General features: G+C 39.1%; 1 protein-coding gene and 2 non-coding genes across 3 annotated transcripts; all 3 read right to left on the bottom strand.

Moving 5' to 3' along the window:
* Nucleotides 1-3,043: 3,043 nt before the first annotated feature.
* On the bottom strand, nt 3,044-5,246 carry LOC112945620 (cytochrome c oxidase subunit 7C, mitochondrial). Its single transcript, XM_026037252.1, has 3 exons — nt 5,139-5,246; nt 4,073-4,218; nt 3,044-3,141 (listed from the first exon to the last, which is right to left on the bottom strand). The coding sequence occupies exons 1-2, from the start codon at nt 5,211-5,213 to the stop codon at nt 4,102-4,104; spliced, it is 192 nt and encodes a 63-aa protein (XP_025893037.1). The 5' UTR covers nt 5,214-5,246; the 3' UTR covers nt 3,044-3,141; nt 4,073-4,101.
* LOC112945621 lies at nt 3,644-3,706 on the bottom strand. The gene has a single exon (XR_003249058.1). It is a non-coding gene; the product is annotated as a small nucleolar RNA Z39 (small nucleolar RNA).
* LOC112945622 lies at nt 4,639-4,701 on the bottom strand. The gene has a single exon (XR_003249059.1). It is a non-coding gene; the product is annotated as a small nucleolar RNA Z39 (small nucleolar RNA).
* Nucleotides 5,247-20,571: the final 15,325 nt, after the last annotated feature.

Genomic DNA, 20,571 nt, shown 5'->3' with positions numbered 1-20,571 from the left:
TCCCATTCTCCTGAACAAAAGAGAGAGGTGACAAGCAACCAGGTCTGCTGTTATCTCAAAAAAAATTTTTTTTTTTCTTCTTCCTGACCCAACACAGGGTTTTCCACCAGTGATCACTTTTTCTGCTCTATTCTGGTGCCACAGTCTTTCACCACTGAGGGGCTGTGTCAGCTGAATGTGCAGGATGGCGTGAGCAATGATTAGTAGTAGTAGGGTGGGGGTTTGGTACATMTCCCTCCAGTTTCTCTAGTTCTAGGTAACCTGTTCAGCAGTTGGTAAGACTACAGAAGAGTAGAGGGTCTTAAAGAATAACTAAACTTAAATCCTGTCATATCTGATATTAATAGGTGCAGATGAAAACTGTTTCTACCAAAACAATCAAATTCACTACTTCATTTTTTTTGAGTGAGTAAAAAAAAAAAAGTCTGGGTAACGTGACCAGAATACCTCAGCTAAAAGTCTGGGTAACGTGACCAGAATACCTCAGCTTGCATTAACAAAGATAAAACAGATCTGATAACCTGCTTCTGTTAGAGCTGGAAGTTTTGAAATAAGGTCAAACGTAATTTATGGACTTGATGACTGGTAGCACTGGAGAGTTCTAAAAATTGCTCAAGGGAMGCCTACCAACAGTCCCATTCTTAACAAATTAGATAGAGCCTTGAAAGTATGAACAGTGCTACATCACAGTAACGGAGGAAAGGGCTAGTTGGTTGGAAACTTTAAAGATACAGGCAATTCATTAAAAAATACACACTAATAATTGGTGAAGTGTCTAGCTCAAATCCAGTAAGTGTTCTTATAGGGAACTATGAAAAGAGTGAACAGATGAGAGTAAGAAAGCTACAGAGTTCTACTAAACCTGGAAAGAAAAACTAATGATACTTTTCTAAAGGAATTAGAAAGGGGACCCCATAAACATGGGTTTATCAAATGTTAGTTTATGGTTAACATGATACATTTACTCAGCTAATCTACTCAAAGYGGGGAGGATGTGGATTAATTTTATATTATTCTTACTGGCAAACAGGAGTGTACAAYAGATGCAAGCTGGAAAGCAACTCTTAGTGCAGCAGTTCCAGYTCTTACCCCACAGTATGTCCTACAGTTGCAGTAACAGAGATTAAATAAAAACAGCATGAAATCAAAGGTTAGTAGTGATACTCATGAGTAATTTTTATAAGGTGGTGGGGTTGAAACAGGGTCATAATTTTATCAGTCCTAAAAAACTAGCAGCCTTGGAGACCAATTTGCTCCCAAATGACTCTAATCCATCATCACTAATAACAATGCTATAAAAGAGATGATTAGAATACACTCTAGGAGAAAGAAGACTCTAAACATTCAACTAATATAACCATTCAAGTTTAGCCACCCATGCTCAAAAACATATTTTAAAGTACAAGGAAGGGAATGATATTCAGAAAGATCTTAAGATCAAAGGAACAGCAGATCAAGAAAAATCTTCACATATGACGTTGGATCTTAACTAATCTATTAGGGACTTAAGTGTAAAGGTTGGGGAAGAAACTACAAAAATGTTATTCTCTTATCATATCCTTAAAGTTTGAAGGTGGAGCTTCTACAACTTCTACAACTAATGTTGTAGAGAACAATATAATCCCTTAATATAAACTTAATACAGTGTCATACACTGTATGATGGAAAATTTTCTACCTGTAATGGGCTTCCCTTATTCCTTTGCACACCAGAGCCAGACTTGTTCCTTTGCACCAGGAAGCAACTGAGACTCCCACCCTGTTTAAAGGGTGTGTTTTAAAACTAGCCATAATTTTAAAGATACCATGAGGAAGATACCATGGGACACCTCATTACCACTGTGATAACTTCTATTTCTTATATACATTTCCACTGATCTTATTTGATGATCAAGAGGTATTAGCCTAGGCTGGAACTACACTAAAACCCCCACATCTGTGAAAGATGCCTTTACGTCTATGGACTGACAGATCTTGCAAACCCTGCTCCTACTGAACAGCAGCTTGTTTTAGGGGAAAACCATACACGCAGCCTCACGCAAAGAAAGCAACTCAAAACATCATTATTTAAAAGTAGAGCATAACCAATACTTGGTAAGGCTAAGGCATTTAAGATGTAATGTGGTTTGCCAGTCACAATCAAGAGCTGCTGAAAAATAGATGTTTTAGATGAAAAAGATAAAAGATATAATAGATAAAAAAGATAGATAAAAAAGTAGATGTATCCCTGTATTATGACAGCAATGAAGATGGACTTTTGCCTATGTCATCAACAAGGCCATTAATTTAAATTAATGATGATCATATTCWGTTTGGAAGAAAACTTCTGACAGCACTAGCTGTCGGGCTAGTTCTGAGATTGCCCTTAATGATTCAGTGTTAAGGCTCTCAAATTAAAAATTTAAAAATACTGATTCTTTCCCTAYAGCAACTAATTTTAAGTAATTACTAAGTTTTTATAAGCTATAAAATCTCTTTATCAAAAGTTTTATGGCAGCAGTGGTAATCATTGCTGCTACACTTGTTTCTAGCCACTTTACCACTTGTAGACTAATGAAATCAACTATATGTCCTCACAGGGGCAACTCCTGTGTTCTCAGCAGCTATTAAGAGCTTACTCAAGAGACAGTCAACAGCTCTTCACAGAAGAGCTTCAACAGAAGCTCTTTCGAGGCTCTTAAGCATGGAAGCAAAGCCAAGTTAAGAGTRTTCCCAACTAATCAACCTGAAGTACTGAAGACAAGTTCTGTGGCACACTGACAGTATACCTGCTGTCAGACGTATGGGCTCAACTATCCCACATCGTGACTCTGTGAGTAATGTGAAGACCGAGACATCCACATAACATGTTAAGTGACTTAAATACCCAGTTCATTCTAAGACTCCATTAAACCTAAATTCATCTTTAAGAGGATGGAGGGAAAAGGGAGAATAAGTAAGAACTAGAGAGAAATATTGGTCTTTAATGTCAATTCATTGCTGTTTGAAGGACTGTACTCCAGTTCTATAAGCACTTCAGGAGTTTCACAAAACAGACAGCCGGGCAGTCAGATTAAAGATTTATTTACAGACACATCCAGCATGTTACACAATTGCAGTCATCCTTTTTCCATTGAGAGCTGCTGTGTAGAAGGCTTCAATGCTGCAAGAGAAAGTGGAAAAATTAACAGATTTAAAAACTTTAAAAAAGAGAAAGAAAAGCTAAGTAGCTAAAAGTATCAGAATGGCAATAAACTTTATACTTTTTTTCTAGTTATGAGATACCAGTAAGCATTACATTCACTTCCAAGAGATATTTGGGTCATCCACATTTCCCAGAAAGATTTGATAGTTCTCAAATTATGGAATTAGCAGTTATATGCAAAACAGAATCAGTTAAGTTTGGATAAATTGCAGAAACCTTTCAGCTGCAAACAGCATGCTTACAGAGGCCAAACAGTGTTGGAGGCTTACTTTGTTTGCAGAGGTCATCGGTCTTGAAGCATCAGTTATTATAGCATCAGTTGTGACAAAATAGCCTTAAAAACATTGTTTTAGGAAGTGCATTTTACATGGCAAACAAATGAGTGCTGTGCATGGGCATCACCATTATTTACCACAGTAAAATGGAACTTCAGGAAATTCTGTTTCCCACCTTTAACTGGCACATCAGAAAGCGTTTACAGTGTCATAGTTGCCTCATACTGTTGTGTCCACATCACGTGTGCCAGATACTCCTACAGACTATACTAGGTATAGCCTAGTTGCTCTAAAGGAGATGGATCTGTTTTTATTTATTTTTTTGCAAATTGCCACTCTACGGCCTATTTGCATGCCACCAAGGAGCTGCAGAAAAACACAGCCTCTGSGCAGTCAGAATTCACAGGAAAAAGAGACAGGTCAGCAGTCATGTGAAACAAATTAAACCTATTCTCACAATTTTAAGCAGTTTAGGCAGCAACTTCAGACCACACATTCTGAGCAATTGGTCTGGGAAGGCCTGTTACTTACAGCAACTTGTAGGTGTGTTTTGACACGTTAAGCTGTTTTGATCACAGATCCCACAATGTTTGAGTATTTAAAAAGTCAGTTACCCAGTCAGCAGGAGTACATTCCATCCTCTTCACTTCTTAAGGAGCTGGTGTCTGACTATAAAAAAAGGGGCAGCAAAGCCACTTCCAAAAAACACACACATTACTGCCAGTAGTCGCCATTTGTTTTCAATGGAAAATGGAATATTCTAGAAAAGAAATTAAATTTTAACTTTGCAATTAATATAGGATAACTTAATTGCTTCTTCACCACTTGATAACAGCAAGATGCCCAGGGCCATGCAGATTCAAGGTGACACACAAAACATTCATTCATCAAACAATTCTCCTCCCTCCTGTGAAGGGAGGCCCACTTAGACTGGATGCGATCACTGCAGGTCACCTGGTTCATCACCTCCAAGTAGAGCCCAAGGAGACCAGTTTGGGTCAGGGCCTTCTCCAGTTAAGTGCCTCTGAGCACGGGGAATCCAGTTTGGCTATGCAAACTGTTCCCGTATGTACTTCCTGTCATTCTGAAAAGGTCGTTTCTAACATTTGATTGGATATGCCCATGTTAATTAGGTGTGCACARTTAGCTTTTAGTAGCATTTTAAGACATCATGCTATGGTACATCAGAAAGCGTTTACAGTATCACTGTGTCCCCTCATACTGCAGTACTCATCATCTGTACCACGGGCGCCGAAGGCAGCAGTGAAGGGCATGCAGAACGCCACAAAGTGCAGAGCCCCCCAGTGCCGGCCAGGACACTGGCTCAAGGACATCCATTAGCCTGCGCCCGGCCACATCGGCCTCGCTGGGAGCACAAGAGCCAAGTGCAGACCAAGCCCCGCCGCGGCCTGCGGGGCCCTGGGCTCCCCTTGGGCAGGGCCTGCGGCAGGACGGGCCTGCGCCCCTCGGGCACCCGCGCGGGCCCCGAAAAGGCGCTGCCCCTCGCCGGGAGCTCGGCCCRGGCCGTGGCCGCCGCAGCGGTGCCTGCTCGCCCGCCGCAGTGTCCTCCAAGGGCGCCTCTCCCACCGCCCCGTCCCCGAGGAGCCGCTGCCCTCCCTCACGCAGGCCCTTTCCTCCCCGCCACCCCCGGGCCGGCCCGGGGCCTCCTCCCCGCCTCACCTTCCCGGGCCCGTCCTCGTAGTGGCCCCTGCGGACGGCAGAGGTGGCAAACCTGCGCACCGCCGCGGCGAGCATGATGGCGACGGCGATGGCGGCTCCGCGGCGCTCTGCCCTGCGCGACCTTCGCGAGCGCGAGACGGCGCCTCACGAGAGGCGGCGGGAGCCACGGCCGCCGCGCGGCACCATGGGAGCTGTAGTGCTGGGCCGCTCTCGAGGCAGGGCGGCCGCGCGCGGCACCATGGGAGCTGTAGTGCTGGGCCGCTGTCGGGGTGAGGCGGCCGCCATTTTGTGTCTCGTTGCTGCGGTGCCCGCGCTGGGCTCCGGGGCTGCGCAACGAGCCCGGCGGTTGCTGCTGGGCGCGGGAGGCAATAGTGCCGCGTTGTTTGACACAGAGAAGGAAAACAGTTCAGAAGCGAGGGAAAAATAAAGTTACAAAGCGCTCCCCAGTCTCTGCAGTGCCTCAAGCACACCTTGCAAACTCATTTCAACATTTAAAGTAGGGACTACTACTCTGCAAGAGTCAATGTGTGCACTTAATTTATATCACCACAAGACCACAGACACAGGTGTTTCAGGTTAGGTTTAGCTGATGGCCTTAGCTCTGGGAAATGGATAAAAGGCCAGTGAAGATGGGTAGGGCAAGTGATAAAGACATATGTGTTGCTGCTTGCTGTCTTAAGCTTCTTTTGGGGGGTGGTGGGGTTTATATTTAAAAGTTAAAAGCTTAAATATAGGTATGAGGRGGAGGTTTGTGCTTGGAAAGAGAATGCCTGTTCTTCTGGACAATTTCTGTTTCCAGGTATGCATCTATGGTTGATGGTTGGTTTTTAATATATATACAGTATTTTAAAGTTAAGCTGTAGTTGTGGTTTTTGTTTGTTTGCTTTCAACCAGAAAGAATTTTGGTTGTACCACAACAGTGTTAAGAGGATGGAATATTTTTTTTTCCATGTCCTTTTTTCAGAGATGTATATTACTTAAAGGAGGCTAGAAAGCCTGTGTTTATGTGCATGTCAACATACCATCTTTGTGAGTGTGGGGTGGCTGCTATGAATTTGAACAGCAAGACATAATTACATTAGTTACTACTTAAAATATCTGCTTTGGCAAATAGGGAAGGAGAGTGATTAAGGAGCAGTTRTAGTTGTATAAGTAGTTGTATAAGGCTGTGTTTAGAGGTAAATATCTTCATTTAAGAAGAAGAGGTAGAACAACATGACTCACTGAAGAAGTTTTTAAATTTTAAAGAGTATCAAAGGAAAGTATTTGTATAAAGCTAAAGAGGAATTAGTTACAAAGATTTATTTTTTACAAAGGTTTTAATCTATGAATTACAATACAAGAGGTCTCTAGGTACACTTATAAACACTCCATAAAACACTTCAGTTAGTAAGCAGTAGATTTGTGCAGAGTTTCTTTCCTACACCTGCCTTTTAATGCAAGGGAATCAGGCTACCACGATAACATGTTAATAACTTAAAGGGCATCTTGTGAGTCCCACATTGCTGCAACTGGAGTTAGTGCAGTGTAGTTTTGAATGATCTACACTGACCTTGTGTTTTGTGAGTAATGTAGCTCTGTCCGATCTTTATTGAATTTTGGTAGACTTATGCCATTTACCTCTATTAGTCTAGTTACACATTTTATAAAAACAGGAGTTTTTGCTAATTTTTTAGGCTCAAAACTTTTTTCTCTTTCCCATTTGATTATCTGTATAGGGATTTTGTGGAAAGCTGTTTATTAATTAAATCTTGAGCCAGATCATCCTTGTCCACATACTCATTGATGTTTTCATGGACCATCAGGAGTTTTGTAATATAGGACTTCCCATTATGGAAGTCGTACTGATGCCCCAATCCCCACTTTCTATGTAGATGRTATTTATTCAGCTGCCTGCTTGTTCTGTCCATATTATAATCTATACTAAATTGTCCTGTACAGATTTCAGTCTCACAAAATTGCAGTTCCCTTTGAAAGCTTCTGTAGTAAATGGGTATCACCCACCAGTCCATACCTTTTRTTTGTGTAAAAACAAATGAACAAATTTGTACTAACATGCATATTTACTTTAGAAACTTGAAAATGAGATACCTTCATCCTATTAACAGGCTCTAGCAGAGCTGTCAAATGTGAAGCAATTGCTTGAGGAAAAACAAGCAGGTAGAGCTTAGAGAAGCAGACTAATTTGCCTTACATCTAAGCTTTTAATTCACATCTATATCTTTTTATATCCACAATTGTTGGTTACTGTAAAAAAAAAAAACCTGTTACTATAGTTAGATTTCCTAGGTTATCTTCTTAATCATAACATAAATATGTATTTTTTGTTTTGTTTTTGGATATGACTTGGAAATAATTTTTTCCATATATGCTTTCTTAATGGTGCACATCTTTTTTTTTTCTTTGCAAAGAATATTCCTCCTCTTTGACTGGTAAAAATACAAGTAGGGAAACAGCTAGACAAAGAAATAATTTGTGAGGCCTATTTTTTTGTGATCTTGGTGCAAGAAAGAAGTATAGGGCCATGAAAGTAAGCAGATCATGCTGGTTACTGAAATAATGTTAGAACCAAGATATAGGTCATGTTGACTTTCTCAAACCTATTCTATGAGAGGGGAACAGGTGTATTTCAACATTAAAATGACATGTACTTAATGAATTTTTATTATCATAAACTCCTTTAATATGTCATAAAATGGAGTCGGAGGAGAAAAAATTACTATCACATAGGACATGTTGTTTATTATTTATTTCCAAGATAAAATATTTTGCAGAATTGTTACAATTAAGAGAGATCTTCCTCCAGTCATGAGATTAGATGAATACTGGTAATTGAGATAGTCATCACAAGCTTAAGCCATTGTAAAATGCCAATTAATGAAGGAAAAAGGCTGAAAAATAATCTCTGAGAGGCATTACATAATTGATAGTAATTACACATTTCTAGTGAAACTGTAGATTAACAGCAGTATCTAAACAATACTGGTTATTTACCTGACCAATTTCTCAATTGTAAAACCATTTATTTTCATAACAGTAAATTTAACTTGTCTTACATATSACAGATCTATTTTGTTAGCAAAATGAGCATTCTGAAATTTAGAAATCTATTCTATATGAAATGGAGAACAGTATTAAAAACAGTAGRGGGGGAGGGGAAAGGAAGCCAAAAAGGAAGCCACAATATGTGAAGTATCTATATTTAATGTGTTGAAARGTAGAAAGCCTGGAAATAAAATAAGGCAGAGAATGTTAGTTTTTTGTTTTGTTTAAGATTTTAAAAATCTTATTTTAGGAAGGTAATTTTTTTTTGCTTCCGAAAAGCCCAGATAATATGCTGAAAGGTAAAACAGAGCTGTGAAATAAATTGTCCTATGGAAACAGGTGCTATTTGTTATAGTGCTATTGCAGACATAGATAGTATAAGACTGTGATACAAAGTTGCTAGGTGAAGTGATATCTTTTATTGTTTTGTTATATAGGGTTTGTAAAATTAGTCAAGGCTTCAGATGTATAAGCCTTGCTTTAGGTCTGATATTGATGCAGTGAGTTTGAAAGATAAATACAACCCAAGAGTAGTTGATGTGAGACATAGTTTAAGGAACACTTTTTTTTTTCCAAAAATTTTTGGGTGGGTCAGTCACAGAGTCACTTCATTTTGTTGCTGTACAAAAATTTTTRTGCTAGCTTATGGAAAAGTGTGAAACAACTGTAACAAAAAGTGAAAATGTAGTGGAAAAAACGAGTACTTTTCCTGGCAGCAGCATCGTTTTATATTTGCAAAAGGATTTTGTCTAAATACAGTGTTAGTGCTGAATATGAATAATTATCACCTGAAGAAAATTGAGGGATTATTTGATATTACAGCACAAAAAAATTATTAAATGAGATAACCYAAAGTCTTTACTGAATCCGTAATTTTTAATATCTAGCAGAGTTGTTAGCTTTAGTTTCTAGGATCATCCTTGATGATTTTCCAGACAAAATATTATTGTGGTATTTGTCACTATATTTAGTTATATTAATTAACTTTGAGGTTAGCTTGATATGCTATAAACAAGAGGATACAGTCAGTGGAGATTTCCTTTGCACTGCAGCAATATTTTTACATGCGACGATCTTCCTGACCAGCTGCTCTGGGTTTTATGTCTTTTTGTTACTCACTGCCTCACAAGACCAACCCATCTTTTTTCTTTAGTGTTGTATAATTAACATAGGCAATTATATTCACAGTTCTCAATCTGAATTGAAATATTGTGTGTTTTGCTTCTGTTTCAAACCTGGAAGAGGTTTTATAGGCCTGGATTTGCAAGTTTGTTCAAGCTTTAAAGGTYGGTTTACTGCTAATTTGTAGAGAGAGAGAGGGAGAATACAGTGTTATTGTAATTCATATCCCTAAATATTCATCCCCACAAAGGTGCCATAGGAATTTCCAAGAGTCATTTCTGTGTTTTAGGTTGGGTAGTCACTTATAAAGATTCTAGTGTCAAATCTTTGCTAGRAACATTAGACTGCAAGTTGAAAATACACTTGTAGAATGAATATTGCTCATGAAAACAAGTTGAACATAGTGCTCACTGAGTGTGCTCAGTGACCAAAAGTAAATTTTAAAAATTGAAATTTTGGAAATATATCTAGATAAATGTATTTTTGCTTAGTGTGAATTATTTCCGAAGTTGCTACTTATGAATGATTTCTAATAAATGTGAAGACTCCTTTGTATCTACCGTAACATGTTTCACAGGCAAAAATGTGTGTCCACTAATATTTTCCTTTGACAGAACATTTTTTGTTCATTAATCTCAAAGCATTTTGCAACATTAATTAAGYCTAACAAAGGTCATACAAAATAGACATGGGAAGGATTACTAAACGGAATGTGTTTTAGAGGTTTTGAGTCTGGCATTTGCATAGGGAATAAGAGCTATTTTATTTTGCCTTGAACAGTTCCTATAAAATGGAGTATGTAAAGCTCCTTATTTGTTATCACAGACACCAAGACCCATTTAGTTTCTAATTACAGTGAGCGCCATTATAATTCCTTGCATTTTAACCTATCTCAGTGTAACAGTTGTTGCTTGGTTGCCTGCACTTGTGTTTGAAGGAGCCTTTCAGAGCGTAGGAATATTTAGGAACCATCCTATTTACCCTAAACCTATTTGTAATACAATGCTTAATTTGTATGGCTAATGTTGACTAACTTATTTTTTCTTCCTCATTTCTGTTCATTTTTATATAGCTTGGCAAAGGATTATTGGATAACTTTCCTTTGGTCTTACTGTRAGTGGGATTTGGAGTCTTCTCACTGCAGTGTCTGGCAGAGTATCAAGGCTGTGACTGAAAATATGTAACATGCAAAAAGGCCTTTTCCAAAAGGCAATATCTGGCAGGTGTAAGATTTACATTTTCTGTCTGTCTCTTCCCTTATATAGCATTAGTTATGCACAAGCATATTTAATATATGTTTTTTTAAAATGGTTAGATAAATTGATCTGTTTTGTTCACTTTTCCCAATGCAGAAGGAACTCCTGTGGTTACATACAAGTGGTGGTGGGGGGTTAGTCTTATATCTTTTTTCATATTTTTTAAAGTTTTCCATTGACGCTTCATTTCTAGTTATGTGAATAATGAACACTGTTCCTCACCCTGACTGAGGAAAGTGCGTAATCAAAGGCTTAAACACTTCTTTATTTTTAAAGATTAAGTTTGAATATTGTTCRTGGTCCCTTAATCTGTGAGGGGGAAAAACGCAGGTGTAGAACTGATTTTAAAAGATCAACAGTGGATTTTCAGTTGCTTTCAAAAATCGTGATGCATATTGTAAGGATTCCTAGGAGAAGGTCATTTTGTAGTAGTAGACTAGAACTTGTGATGCATTGGACTTAGATACATCAGAAAGGTTATCGATGTCTCTTAAACCTAGTGGTATTGGAAGCATATTTTAATCTTGGAAGTTTTGTTTGTTTTTGATGTACTTAAAAGATAGAATTGCACTAAAATGACCAACTGAAGAGAGTGATGTACAATGGGTTTGAAAGGGCTGGTTTGTGTTCACAAGCCATCCCACTCTGTATAGGTAAAATGGTGTCCTGAGGATGACGTGAGCTCGGCTGTTACTAACAGGAAGGTGCTGTTTTCTTGCCCGGGGCAGTGAATCACCTCAGCCGCAGGTTCACTTCTAGGCTTGTGTTCAAGGTACAGCTTGTATGTGTGTTTTCATTAAAATAGGCACCTCAGTGACATAGGCTTAGATCTTATGCCTAAGATAAACATTGACAAAACTGAGTGAGAGACTTCAAAGAAATATAGCCTGGTTTCAAAACATTTGTAATATATTTTTTTTTAATTCTTGACTTCTGACAGAAGTCAGGAGAATGTGATTGTGTATTTCCATACATTTCCTTTGATACAATTTGAACTTGATGGTCATTTTCCAGTACAKCTGACAGCAAAGTTTCTGTGCTTTCCATGGAAAGCAGTGGCCATGCATGGGGATGGGGGGGGAAAATGAGGGAGCCTATGCTGTGTGTCATCAGAAGGTTTTCTTTTGGTGGTGATAACTTTTGGCACTGGGAAAGGGAAGCTGCTCGTGAAGGTAAATTCAGGGACCTTGAATGGGAGGGCTCCAGAGGGTCCTTTTAAGAGAGGGTATATATAAATAAATATAAATATATATATATAAATATATATAAATACCTCCAGAGGGTATTTTTAAGATCTTTAGTAATTTTCTTTTGTTTTTGCTTGGACTAGTAAGGGTAGAGGATGGAAAGAGGAGAGGCTGGAATGTTGATAAGCYTCTGAGAGTGTTTACAACTTCCTTGGTTTTTCCTCAAGTTACAGTCTGCTGGTTGCTCAGTTTGTCCCGCTGTGTGAGATGTGAGTTATCACCTGTCCAGGGAAGAGGCACTTTTTGTGTACCTGATGCAAGGAGCTTCTGTGAGGCAACATAGTTGTTCACCCGAAGCCAAGTGACTGSCTGAAGCACTGCTGCACCAGGGCTGCTCAAGACCAGAGGATGCAGGTGGTGAGAGCTCTATTAGGCAGCCAGGTTGCTGGGCTGAGAGCTCAGCAGCAGCCTGCTACAAAGACAGCAGGTCTAATGAAATGTCAGGCTTGCTTAGGTGTGTTGGGGGAAACTGCCAGCCATGGCCATGCTGGTGCTAGTGACACAAGGATCATGAGTGAGAGCAGAGCGTAAACTCAGGCTGTAGGGTGAGAGTCTGACTGCCTTAGAGCTCTTCTAAATACTCTTTCTTCTGTAACTKGAGTCCTGGGGGGCAGGTAGAGGTCTGGATTTGTACTACGTAGATAAGGTAATGGTGAAGAGAGGAGGCATTGAGGTATCTGATGTCATACGGTGATGTAGGTACTCGAGAGGTGGGATATCAAAGGCAGCCAAAGCACCATTGGTTTAAACCTATATTTGCCTCTAAATTTGGACTACTGTGTAATGCTTCAGGAAATAAGGAAAAAAGTTCTAATTAATTTGAACAAGAAACTTGAAAACCTGTTAGTCATAGGTCTGTTATCCTATGATATTTATATCAATTAACTAATTATTTCTGCAAGGCCTAGTTTCAAAAGGAGATATACTGCAGTTAAATAGAAAAGGAAGTGGGAAGAGGAAGAATTTTGCTATTMTTCATGAAAAAGTATCTTTAACTATGACAGATCAACCTAAATTTATCTATAGTCTAGTCAACCAATGCAATCACACCTCCATTTACTGTTATTTTAAATACTTTCAGGATAAACTGCATGGACTGACACACTGAGAAATTTGCAGGTAGTYGTAAACAATAGCTGTCTATATTATTAATTTTCTCTTTGTAATACCAGTAGATTGTTCAGCTCTTTAAGCAAGCATTGTTCTCATTTTTCTTGCTTATATGTTGTCAGACTATAAATTCACTGTTGACAGACCATGCACAGTGACTTCTAACTGTGATCAGCTCCATAATGCTTTACAAWAAGGAAACATATTTTACTGGCCTCAGTGGAGTTGCTTCTCACTTACCTTCATAAACAATAGTGAAAGAAGTTTTTCTAAACGCTGTCCTGAGTTATCTGAAGCAGATACTTGAGCTTGGCAGGAGCTGAAATTATGTAACTTTAATTTGGGCATTGCGGAGGATTTAAGACCATTGCGTTATAGTTCTTAAAACTCAAAGCTGAAGGCACTGCTACTTGACTATGAACTTACATTTTTAAAAAGCGACCTTTGCAATTTTGCTCCTTTGCAAATGTTGCTGCATAATTGAAGGCCCAGAATGTCATGTATATTACGGACCACATTTAACTGTATTTTCTATCATATTTTGGTGGAGTTAATATGCCAATATGTTAATGGGGTGGTTACTTAAATCTTGGGGTTAGTTGCATTAGTGAGCCCGATCTATTTAACAGCATAGATGCATGTGTATAATTTTATGTACATATTCATTTACATTTGCTATTCTGTTCGTCTAGTAGCATTTCATCAGTAAGCCTGTGTCCTGCATGCTGTGAGAGAGCCTAGTGCTCATGAAGCACGTGATTACGATAATGGAGATGAACTGAAATGCTAGTTGGTACTTGTTAACTTTTCTGATGAAGTTGACAAATCTTCAAGCCACTTTTGCACTGTGAATATGAAGTGTTTTATAGTTGAAGACGCAATCTCTCTCTTATGTTGCTGCCTTTCCATAAAAAGGATGTTTTAAGTAGCATGTAAACACTTTATTTACCATAAACTTAGATGAATATACCATAAACTTAGATGAATATGCTGGACTAATAAATTAAAAAAAAGTTTGTAGCAACATGTAAATGCTGTTACATTAATTGTGTATATTATTATTATAACTGTAGTTTTAACAATTGATAAGCTTATATGGGTGTGTGTGTGTGTATGTATGCGCTCTTTAAAGGTATGTTGTCCTATTGCTATTAACTTGTGAAATATGTTTTAAAAAAAAAAGTGATTGCCGGAATCTGGGGCTACAGCAGAAACTTCTACCACAAACTTGCTTAAAGTCAATTTTAAGGGGAAGGGAATTTTAATTTTGATTCTTATTTTAAAAGTTCAGTGAATATATAGTTTTGTTTTCCCCTTAAATCTTCGAGAGTAAAGGGGAAAAAAAAATATTCTTTGTCTACTTTTCTCTAAGCATTCTTCATCTCCTCTCCTTTTTTCCTTTAGTTATGCATGTGTCTCATGAGTGCATTTGTATCATTATACTTGCCTCTTGGTATATTTCTGTGCAAGTATCTTTTTCTTGAATTCTTGATCTGCCAGTTGTTCTTCTCTTGTCGATTTTCAAAACAGCAGAATTACAAAGTTATCTTTCATGTCTGTAGTCTATGGATTCCAAAGCTCTTTTCTGACGATTTAAAGCCCTTTAAAGGAAACTTGAAGCACTTTGCTTAGGGCTTCTGTGACAGTCTCAGCTTTGAGAGATTTTTTCCTTGGGAGCATCTTGCATGATGCACAAATGGTGACTGCATTTTGGTATGTGCTGGAATTTATAGTCCATAAACAAAGATGAGCTCRTAACATGAAAGTCTGGATCAGAATTGCTTCTTAATCTGCAATTTAGATTTGAAGGGGTCAGCAGGGCTGGTGTGAATGAGTTTATACTGCTGGGTCTGACAAATGAACTAGTGTCTTGTTCCTTGTTAGTCTTGTGCTGGTGGTGGTTGGACCTTTGGTGGCAGTGTYGCCTAACGCGGGCCTGAGAAGAGCAGAGCTTAGCTAGGAGTGGTCGGAAGACTGCAATGCCCGTGCAGGTGCAGAGGAACCTTCTGCTGATGTTTCTGTCTTTACTCTAGTGTTCCTGCTGTGTGGTGGCCTCTCAGAATATTTCAGAATATTTCAGAATATTCAAGGTTGGAAGGGACCTCTAGAGATCATCTAGTCCAACCTTCCTGCTCAAGCAGGCACACCTAGAGCATGTGGCACAGGGTGGCATCCAGGCGGGTTTTGAAGACCTCTCCTCTGATCAGAACTGCGCTCAGCAACCTGCTTACTTTAATTAACCTTACTTAACCTRCTTACCCTGGTTCAGATTAAACTGTATATAGAGAAAAAAATAACTGTGGCAGTTCTAGGTAATTGGTCATGGTTTCTGGCTAGATTTCTGCTTTGCCRGAGTATATTTTATAATAGCTTTTGTGATTTAAATGAGATATAKAGTATATTAGTAGATAATATTCTTGTTTCTAGTCACTTGATCCTGTTCTAGTGGGGGGAGCAGTCATTCTTTTGTCTGAATGGGAATGAAGTTATGTAGAAAATAGCTTTTTTTTTTGCTTTTTTTCCAATTAATACAGAGTATTTTGTTTTTATAGTCATCTTAAAATTTTGTTAAAAGAAGATGGGTCTTGGGAAATGGAGAATCTTTTCACAATGATGTACATAAACCACCTTTAGCAGAAGTTCACAAAGCTAATCTATATCTTCATTTTTTTCCCCAAAATATCATATTTCCCCGGATTTCAGTGACACCAGGAGTGTTCTCAAACTTGACAGTCCAGGATCCTATAGATTCTCTGCTAGGTAGGTGATAATCTTTAAGGCTYTGCTTCTAGTTTTAGTCCTGGAGCTGGTTATTCTTTGCTCTTCAGCAGAACATTCTTTTCTTGTAGAAACTAGTTCTGGATTAAACCAGACTAGTCCTCGCTCGCAGTACACAAGAAAACTACYAGTTGATCTCTGCTTTCTAGTGTGCTGTTTGGCTGTAGCTGCAATTTAAGTTTATTCTTGCTCTTTATGCGTTTTTTTCCCCCCAGTTCCTACTTACGCTATAGAATACCAACTTCTGACTTTGCTACAAATGTAGCACAATGAGTTCTTAGGTTTCCTGTTACTTTCTGATACTGACAGTCCTGTTTGGTTTCAGTCTTGGTTTTGCCCTGTAAGGTGGTTGATTTTCTGCAGCTTTCTGGAATGGTTAGGGCAGAGGGAATGTTGTGAGACGKCTCTCGCAGTGTGAGAGGATGGGAGTATTGCAAAATAATTCATTTTTTTTATCTTGCCTGGTATGTAATTTAAAAAACTATTCATGTGACATGCAAATTTTCAAGATGAAAAATGTTAATTTCTAAGCCTCTGTGGAATAACAATCCACAGTGTCTTTGGTTTGTTAAATTAGACTAATGGGAGGAACATGGAGGACTTTGTTTCTTTCTATTTGAAAGGTGAAAGATTTAAATTCTTTGGTAGGATGTYCCCCTCCCACTCCCCCCCACTGCTTTGTTATTTCCTTGGGGAAGACACTAAGCATGACTATTACATGACAGAAAACTAGGTTTAGTTTGATATAGTTTCTTTTGACTTTGRAGTGACTTATTCTAAAAGCTGGTATAGAACTTATTCAGACCTGTGTTTTTTTCAAAGAAAGGGAAGAAAAAAGAACATCMTCAGGAAAGGGTGAGGAAAAGACTCCCACCAGGCCCTGTAGTCCTACAGAGATGCACAGAGAGCAGCCTGGAGGCTGCCCAGGTACTCCCCAGCTGTGACAGCAGCAGCCCTGGGCAGAAGCCTGTGACAAACGTGCTTCCCATGGAGCAGCCTGAAGCCTCTTACACGGCTCCCCGAGAGCAAACACCAAAACTGCAAGGGTGATGCACATTAAGTGTGAAGATGAACATCGTATGCAATGAGTTGGAGCTGTGAGTAAAATGTAAGCCTGGATGGGTAGCTGTCGGTAGAATTGCAGTTCTGAGGCTAAATCATCTGTACATGACTTACTCAGTTAAGCAGCAGAGATGAAATGCTGTCCACTTCTTTGGAGAAGTAAGAGTGCTTTGGTAACAATTCTGTTACCACGGAGAATAGGAGGAAAAATAATGTAAAATTCAGAATGTGTAGGATGGGATATGTGTCTGCTGCCTTGTAGCTTTGACATTTATATATTAGTCATTAACATGCAAGTCCAGAGAATGCAGGTCAGTAGTTTATATCAATTTTCCCTGGATAAGAGATGCAGTGCATGTTTATTTGTGAGTTCCCATATGAATGAGTTAAGATGGAAGGGAAATTTGGGAGGAATTTTGCAAACTATCCTTTGGGAGGATATTTTTGTCATCCTAGAATTTGACCTGGAGTTAGAGCAATCAGAAAGCTCTGCAGAGCAGAGGTCTCAATTGGAGGGGGGAAAAAAATCATCCCCCCGGGAAGGGGGGTGACAATGTGGCTGTTCCTCTCTGCAGAGTGCTTTCTGGTTTGCTCTTATGCTGCGGAACGAGCCTAAGAATTTGAATTCCAGTTCTGAGGAGCCAAATTTGAAACTGCATCTCCTGAAAATGAGCGGTTGCTGCTTTAGTTCTTTTTTTTGTCAGCACTATTTTCTGTGGCTTTTGCTTGTAAAACATAATTTAACCAAATAAAAGCAGAGTAAAGCCCCGGATTGATGTGAATATAATGAGTGTGCACCAAGCTATGTTCTGCATGTTTGCACCAAACAAATTCTGTTATATCCTTGCTGTTTGTGACCCTCGGCTGGAGCAGGGAATACAAGTGAGTTTTAAGAAGGGGCAGAGTAGAGGGGGAATGAGCGTGGTGAATGTTTTAAATTTAAATAATAGAAGTCTGCTGGCTCAGCTGGACTGGAGCATGTTAGGAGGCACAGATGAGCACGGGGCACTGGAGGATGGGTGATCCTCATGAGGAAGAGGAGGAGGTTGGCTCTGCAGCAGGAGCTAGAAGGAAACATGGTCAAGGACCTCTGAAGGTGCCTGATCCATCAAGAGGCAACGGGCTGGTTCTGACGTTGCTGTTGTAGGTGCAAATGGTGATAATGTCAGTTATGGCAGAGAACGAGACAATGTACTTATGCAAACTAATTAAATGCAACTGGGATCATCCAGTTAACATTATTCTGCTACCTAAGATATTTTTTTTTCTGCTCAAGATTAGATGATTTCTTTTATCAGACTCTTAGTATTTTTGTCTCTATTAGAAAAACCTTTTTTTTAAATGAAATGCATTTTGAGTTGTAGTTGTAGGTTTCCTTTAAATATTTTACTACCCAGTAAATATTCCAGCAACAATGTAGATGAATTTTAACAGAGTGTCTTGCTGGTACTACTCCTGCTAATTTACAAGATTTACAGCAATTACCATTCTTGAAAGCTAAAAAAATAGTGAGTTATTTCATGAACACATAAAATKAGGCCTTTGGAAAGATTTAAAAAGACTCTTAAAATGAAATATTTGGCTCAGGCATAATTTGGGCTGGCTACAAAATTAAAGTGCACTGTCATTCCTGACATTCATAAAAATAAGTTATTGTGTATTGTTTCCTCCTCTTTATTTCTGAATACAGATCAGTTTGAAAGAAACTAGATGCTTTTTCCCCTTGTTTCTGAGGGTGCTGGAAGCCTTGCTCTGTGCGCTTCATCCAGACACTAGTTAATGGTGGAACTAACCATGCTCATCTCATGAGCATATAATGTATACTTAAATCTAAACTCTGCACTCCTAAGTAACTGAACTTTTGTGAAAAAGGTACCTGTAAATCTCTTGTCTTTTGTGCTTTTTCCTTGGGCTCTTTTGAATGTCTGATCCATAGCCATTTTGGAAGGGATTGTATTTATGTGGGATTATTTCCCCTTCTTTCCAGAAAAGAGGAAGCCTAGAGATGTGCTGTGAGGGGTAGTTGACTGTTCTTCAGAGGATAAAATTTTGTTGCGTCGAAATCAGTGCAAAMAAGTTATTTATTGGGATAGGAGTGACATTACCTTTGCAGAACACAGGCAACTTAACAAAACAACAGGGAATTATTTTCCCCTTCTGTGTCCAAAATTGTGTTAGCATGGACCCAAGAGTCCCGATTTGTGTCTGGTCTTCAGTCAYGCTTTCCCAGCTAGATGCGCTTACAGGTTCACAGACACAAGTTCGCCCACATGTCATTGGTAATTTAGTTGCAAGTAGATTTTTTTCCCTCCCCTYTTTGATTTCCTTTGAAAACTAGGTTACTTTTTCTAATGAAAAATGCAAGTCTGGAGGCTTTTTCCATTTATATCCTCAGACAGGTCTTGCATTTTAGTGGTTTTAAATATTGGCTCCTTATCTTGTACTGCTATAGTTTAAAAAAAAAATTGTGGTGTGCAGCACACTGGGCTATTGAAATGGCTCTCATGCAGCTTTGTTAGGCTGATCTTTTTTTGTTTTTTTTTGTCTTGATCTAGACACACAAGTGATATATCTGTTCTTTTTTCTTGCCGTTGCTTGCAGAAAGCTCAGGATCCTGAAATCCGCCTGCAGGTGCTTGTGTGTTGTGGGATGCCTTTTTCTAAACTGGAGAGAGGCAACTGAATCACAGGCCATTTCAGCGGTGGTCACCTACTGCTTCTGGTCTGCACATGCATGTGTTCAGCTCATGTGTGAGCATGATCCAGCTGACCCACCCATGCAGTTGCTGGGTTCCCAAGTYGTAACTGCAACGTAGCCAGCCTGGCTGCACTGCTTCCTTGGTAATCACTTGCTTCAAGAATGTGCAAAAAACCTCCCTTTTGAAGCTGCTGTGAGAAAACCTGAGACTAGGAGCTTGTTTCTGCTGTTTCATTGGAAGCACAGGCAGCTCCGAGGCCGGGTTTGTGCCTTTTGGCGGTGAAGATGGAGCAATGGTACAGGTGGTTTGCCCGGAATCTCAGGTGTGTGTCCAGGAGGGAGGGCTCTTGTGCCATTATATATGGGGGAGATTTGATAGCAAACTTTCTGGGGAGGGAGATTCACCCCAGTGCTGTATGTGCTTCTGTTTTCTGTAAGTTCATTTTTTCTTGTCCTAGCYACTCAGTCTTAATGATTTCATCCCTTTTACCATGCAAAAGGATGTATAAAAATATAACACCTAATATTGCAAAATGTAACTTTGCTCATCATTGAGTATTGCTGATGCAGTACTCCGTGAGCTGCAGCACTTAAGGTCATCTTCAGTCAGAATTAATAAGCCTGAATAAATCTGTCTCTTAGGTGTAGCTGTCAAAATGAGAATGACTGTTCTGAGAGTCTGTCTAGCTTTGGAGGGTGATTCTCTCCCAACACCAGCAATAAAATTCCTATTTCTCGGAAGCTCAGCGTGTCTGTGAGTGCTGTTGTACATGCCAAGAGATGTGCCCAGGGATGCATGAGAGGCATCTTGATAGCTGCATGGAAATTGGTTGTCATTTTCTTTAATCACTCTGATCTTCCTGAGAATAAAGCTTTATAACTAAAGCTGAGTTGTATTTTGTACTTAAAAGTAGTTGTACYTGTGTTGTGTGTGAATAGTACATAATTTACTGAAATCTTATTTTTATACATTACTGTCTTTAATTTTTTAAGTATCTTGTGAGGACAGGTGGCAAGTCTATTTGAATAATTTTCATCAAAGCATGATTTTTATACTATATTGCAGAAGTCTTATCAGACATCAGAAAGCATAGAGAAAGAATACTCTGTAGGATA

Source organism: Nothoprocta perdicaria, unplaced genomic scaffold (genome assembly GCF_003342845.1).
Source record: "Nothoprocta perdicaria isolate Ctin4 unplaced genomic scaffold, notPer1 scaffold_194, whole genome shotgun sequence".
In the NCBI taxonomy this organism is placed as follows: domain Eukaryota; kingdom Metazoa; phylum Chordata; class Aves; order Tinamiformes; family Tinamidae; genus Nothoprocta; species Nothoprocta perdicaria.
Note: the sequence above shows the minus strand (reverse complement) of the source record. Positions and strands in the feature narration are given on the sequence as shown.